The sequence below is a fragment of the Pundamilia nyererei genome, unplaced genomic scaffold, assembly GCF_000239375.1.
Source record: "Pundamilia nyererei isolate P.nyererei 1_Seehausen unplaced genomic scaffold, PunNye1.0 scaffold00559, whole genome shotgun sequence".
Lineage (NCBI taxonomy): Eukaryota > Metazoa > Chordata > Actinopteri > Cichliformes > Cichlidae > Pundamilia > Pundamilia nyererei.
The window spans coordinates 65,887-71,470 of NW_005187960.1; the positions used below are offsets into that span (position 1 = coordinate 65,887).

At 47.6% G+C, this 5,584-nt stretch overlaps 1 protein-coding gene across 2 annotated transcripts in view; it reads right to left on the minus strand.

The window, feature by feature from the left end:
- The window catches only part of LOC102201035 (major facilitator superfamily domain-containing protein 12), an 8,745-nt gene that overhangs the window by 429 nt on the left and 2,732 nt on the right, over window positions 1-5,584 (minus strand). For both annotated transcript variants that reach the window (XM_005754396.2, XM_005754395.2), the window contains exons 3-10: window positions 5,238-5,357; window positions 3,159-3,369; window positions 2,714-2,837; window positions 1,600-1,794; window positions 1,339-1,431; window positions 1,162-1,254; window positions 702-872; window positions 531-625 (exon numbers count right to left, since the gene is read on the minus strand). In XM_005754396.2, the coding sequence (XP_005754453.1) occupies window positions 531-625; window positions 702-872; window positions 1,162-1,254; window positions 1,339-1,431; window positions 1,600-1,794; window positions 2,714-2,837; window positions 3,159-3,369; window positions 5,238-5,357 (1,102 nt within the window). The remainder of the gene's footprint in view (window positions 1-530; window positions 626-701; window positions 873-1,161; window positions 1,255-1,338; window positions 1,432-1,599; window positions 1,795-2,713; window positions 2,838-3,158; window positions 3,370-5,237; window positions 5,358-5,584) is intronic.

A 5,584-nucleotide genomic window follows, 5' to 3' on the forward strand; every position in this document is an offset into this window, starting at 1 on the left:
CACACACACACACACACACACACACACACACACACACACACACACACACACACACACACACACACACACACACACACACACACACACAGAAGAGTTTACTGTCAGGATGGGTTCTTTTTAAACACACACACGTGTGTGTCCTAACAGCACAGTCACCAGACGTGTGCACATGTAACTGTTTGACATGTTTACTGTTTCTATCTGACGCCGTTGATCAGAACAAGTAACCAAGTCGTACTACAACCTGACACTGATCACATCTGCAGAGTTTTAGTTAACTGACATCAGTTTTAAGGGTTTAATTTTGCTTTAATTAACAATAAAAACCTCAATGATTCTCAGCAGACTGTCACTGAGACACAGGCCACAGCGTTCACACTCAGGCATCAGGATGGAGGACACACACACTCTGCCAGATTCTAGTGTGTGTGTGTGTGTGTGTGCGTGTGTGTGCGTGTGTGTGTGTGCGTGTGTGTGTGCGTGTGTGTGTGTGCGTGTGTGTGCGCGTGTGTGTGTGTGCGTGCACTAACTGGCAGGGATGCAGGGCCTGAATGATCATCACTGCCAGTCCATTGGCCAGCTTGTCAGTGAAACTCATGGCTCCGTACACGAACGCTGCACTTTGCTGCAAAGAGATGAACAAGTTCGCTCAAACAACAGGATCCTTCGTCCTCCGCCTCGGCCTTTCACGCACGTCTTACCGTCTGATCTGCAATGAGCTCCGCAGTCATGGCGAGCGATATGACCAGGATGGTGGCGGACCCGGCCCCCAGCAGCACGGCCGCCCCGTATACCTGCTGACCCATGGTGACGTCCAGCAGCACCCAATACGAGAACGCCATGATCAGCAGCAGGCCCACGAAGTAAGTAAGCTGGACCAATCAGAGGACAGAAGACACATGACAGTGACCCACTTCTGCCTTTTTGATGATGCAGATACAGAAGCAATCACATCCTGTTACTGAGTAATGAAGTATTGTTACTGTGAACACAGCACAGGCTCCACCTTCCCCATTTCTGTGGTGCAATCGTGTCAGCGTGACTGACAAGAACAAATATGACGTTTTGTTCTCAAAAACATTTGTTTTCTACAGCGAGGAGCGCAGCGAGTCCCTCAGAGCCGCTCGTGCTGCTTTCAGAAACCTGACCTGGTTTACTTACACATTTCCCAATGAGTTTGCTGACAGGCTTCATGATAAAGGAGGACAGGAAGCCGCTCACGTACATCACCAATGGGATGGTAGCTATGAACTTCTGTTGGGAGGAAAAAACAAGCAGAAGATGAGCGCGTGACGACAACCCAGCGTGTTACGGGCGAACTGGACGATTTCCCGTCACCTTTGGCAGCCCCAGAGTGTTGATGAGATACATGGAGATGTACGTCTGAGACAGGTTGACGATCAGCCTGGTGGACATGTAGAGCACGGCCACCTGCAGAGACACAGCGAGCAGGTCTGCTGATGCAGCTACGATATCAAAATCCTACATCTCAAGCTGAACGGGCGCTGACACCCGCCCAGCCTTGGAAGCTGCTCCCGTCATTCTGAAGAGGTTCGGGTGGAGGTGGCGTCAGTGCTTTAGTCATTCAAAGCTCCATACCTGGTAGAAAGAAGGCTGTCGCAGCCAGCATTTCCACTGCAGGAGAGACGAGAAGGTGTTGGAGCGCGGCAGCAGCAGCCTCCGCTCCCCCTCGGCCTCCTCCGACTCCTCGCTTGCTCCATTGCTCTCTTTTGTTCCCACGTGGAAAACGACGGAGAAGACGACACCGATCCCCAAAACAATTAGTGACAGATTCTGCAATTACACACAGCGTGGCACACCTCATCATCGCTGCTACAAACAAGCTCCTGCTGCCCTGAGTGGGCGGAGTTATCAAACCCTGGGATCACATTTTAGGGACCGTTTCTATCGACTGTTCATTTCTGTCCCACCTGTCAGCCCGGCAGCTTCTGCTTCGTCTCCCCTCTTTAAAAGCTGATCTACACAGTAAATATCATCCAGATGCAGCACGGCCGCCATCTTTATATGCTGAGTGCAAAAGTATCATTGATGGCTTTATGTGGTCTGTACAGTCGTCACCGTATAAATACAAAAAAGAAAAGTACACAACTTTGCTGTCACACTGTTACTGCCTGTTCCTGTGTGCAATTGAAGGTAATTAGGTTCAAGGAGGCTTTGTTCTAGAACAGAGGGAAACCTGGATAAGCAACCCAAAGCTTCTTAATCTTGTGACTGCGTCGAGGAGGCAGCACTCACAGAAAGCCAAGTGAATAATGAATCTGCTGAGGGGGCAAATCTTCCCGTCACAGCCCTGCACAGAGTTTGTGCAGCAGCAGGATATACAGCAGCGTTTGTGTTTAAAGCTGCCACAAACCCAGAGAAACCTCACCACTGTCCTGATCTGCTCGTGTACACAGAAAACTGCAGGTGGGAGCACCAAGCACAAACATAACATTAACAACAAACACAAGAATCCTGGGTCTGTATTTTCTGCTTGAATAAAAACTAATAGAAACGTGCACCTTTCTGCAAAAACAAGTGTAGGAAGAGACATTTACATCCTGGGTTTTTTCCACAGTACACATCTACATTCACAGTCTTACAGAGTACGCTGGCAGAGCCAGAGGCTTGAACTCCAACAGCTTTCAGCCCCACTCTGATGCTGCTCCACCGTGCTGTGCTCGCAGCGATGCCCACGCGTCAGCCTGCTCACCCTGAAGATGATGATGTCTGCTGGTCCCAGTGAATCAGGGTCTTCATCCTCTCCAGCCTGGACGTGAAACAGCAGGTAAGCCACTCCATACACAGTGATGTTGGCTATCACTGTGAACGCGTACCTGCTCCCACACAAAGCACAGAGTGGACATTCACACCGTGATGCACGTTCAAGGTGAGGAAACATGAAAAGGGTGATTCTGTTCATCTGGATGTTTTCAGTGGGAGAAACGTTTCATCCTCATCAGCTGACTGCAGGTTTCAACCTTATAAACAGGACATTTGCACAGTGACTGAAACCAGCTGACTGAGCGCTGGGCTGTGAGGTCACTTCCTGGATGTTTTCAGTTTCTGCCACTGAAAACATCCAGATGAACAGCATCACCCTTTGGGATGTGCATCTATCTTTTGATTCTCGTCGTGTAAAGCACGCGTGTATTAACCTGTACGCGGTGAGCTCTACTTTAGCATGCTCACAAGTGACCAGCTCTGGGATGAGGGACAGGTGAGAGATCTGCGTGGCGGCCCAGCCGAACTGAAAGATGATGATGAATGGGACGAAGTAGATTAGACTGGCCCACTGAGGGGTGAGGAAGCTGCAGCCCACACACTGGTTAAAGATGAAGGCAAAGGAGAGCACTACGCTCAGTGTACCTGGATGTAAACACATACAGAAGCAAAGAGATGACACAACACGGATCATATCTATGTATTATTGGTTTTTCATTGACCCCCTCCCCATTAACTAGTAGCAGATGAGCACAGAGGAACATAATGAGAACAGAGCTCTTCACAGCTGACCTCAGTGGCTAACAGGGGTTTGGTTTCCCCTCATCTGCCGTCTGCATGCATCAGGACTATTTCAGCAGATGTTGCACAGCAGCTTGGCAACCAGATGACGCAGTCGCCCAACGAGAACTCTGGGGAAACTTTCATACGTCTCAGCACGGCTGCTTTTAGTTCTGTGCTTTTGTTCCTGCTTGACAGCTGCTTTGGTAACACAATAGGCAACAATATGCACAAGCCTCAGCCTGTTTCCCTACGGGGCTCTTGTTTGCACTTTTGATGACATTTTGCACAGCGTTAAGTTGTTAAAACGTATCATGTGAACCTGACCAATAAAATCCACGGTAGGTGTTGGAGCACAGTCTTTCCATGTATATGTATATATGTATACATGCACAGCAGACCGACTGTGGTTAATCAGTGCAAACCTACCTTGACCTTTTGGTTCATATGGCAGACTTTCCTGGAAAATAGCACGGTAAACAATTAAAGTCATGAGACGGGGCAATATCCACGCATGTTTTACTTTAGCCCTAAATTTTTATAAGTGCATTTTAAGTCTCACCAGCCACTCACATTTAACTGAACCGAGTCGATGTACTGAAAGTCCTGGAGTAATAAACAACTTCACGGCTGTTATCATCAAACTAAACAAAATCCAACTTGAATGAAGATGATTTCATTTTCCAGGGACGTCATACCCAGCAGTGTTTCTGTGTGTTGTGGTGGGATTGAAGCGTTTAAGGCAAACTTTGTCTAAACTGAATGTTTCTGATGTTTGGTCTCCAGCAGCCACCATAGTTGGGATTATGCACTTGAAATGGGAACGGTGGGAACGTCGATCTCTGCCTGTAGTCACGAGAGTTTACACACCAACCCTAAAAAGCAGAGCTTTCAGATTTCTGCTCACAACACTGTTTCTCCTGAAAGGCTAAGCTGATTGTTTTGGGCTCAGAAACAATCAGCTTTTATTTCCACTCAGCAAAAACTGAAAAGACTCTGATGGATAAAGACTCAGCTTATCTTCAAAAACATCACTATTCCCAGTATGGCTATCACTGCCATAAGAATACACATACTCTGTGCACATGCTGCCTACAGAGTATGTTACCCATAGCACGTGTTAGTAACTATGACCAGACGACTGACTGGTGTCTCAGGTCCACGAGGCCCTAAAACAAAACGACACCCAAAATAAAGAAATAAAAATGAAGACGTTACTCAAACGCAGCTTAACGACTCTCAGGACACATGACCTCAGAGAATCACACACAGAGTCATTGATGTGCACAGTGACGACTAAAACCTGCACTCTGTGCTGTCACGATGACAGCGGTGACCGTATGACATTATTTATAAATATCTCAGTTATTATTCATGCTCATAGGTTAGCAACAAAGAACTGAGCATGATCTAACGTGTTCATTTTAGGATAAACAGTAGTGGCTGGTTGGTACCAGAGCTGCGGGTTGTGCTGCAGTGGACCTGCCCATTGTGGTGTTTCATGGTGAATGCCAGTCAGGCTTTAAAGAGGAGGAGAAAATGTCTGCAGCAGCATCTGTTCAGGGGTCTCAGTGTCGCCCCTCTATGGCGCATGGATTTAATGTCATTAACACCAAAGCAGTTGAAACTTAACCTCTGCTGAACACTATGAACACAGAGACATATCCATGCGCATATACAGATGTATTTATATATGAGAGACAAAGGGCTCTGCTTTCACTTTGTGTACTTACCAACTAAATGCCACGTCTTCCTCTTGCCGTAGTTTCTACAGCCGGGGCTTCGGTCGGACTCGTAGCCAATAAGAGGCGTACAGATACCATCGGCTACCTGCCCGACCAGCAAAAGCACACCTGCACCAAAGGAGACACGCTGTGACCTACTGCAACAATCACTGAGAACAGACACAACAACAGCAAGGACACAGTCACTTATATCCGTCTGCACCTTGGTGTTACAGCACCGCACGCTGAAGCTAAACTGTTAAACTGTGAGTAGTCCTCACAGTAAATGAGGACGGATGTGCAGAGACAAAGACAGTGAAATACAAGGTCTTAAATAATCAGGCCCCATCTTATCT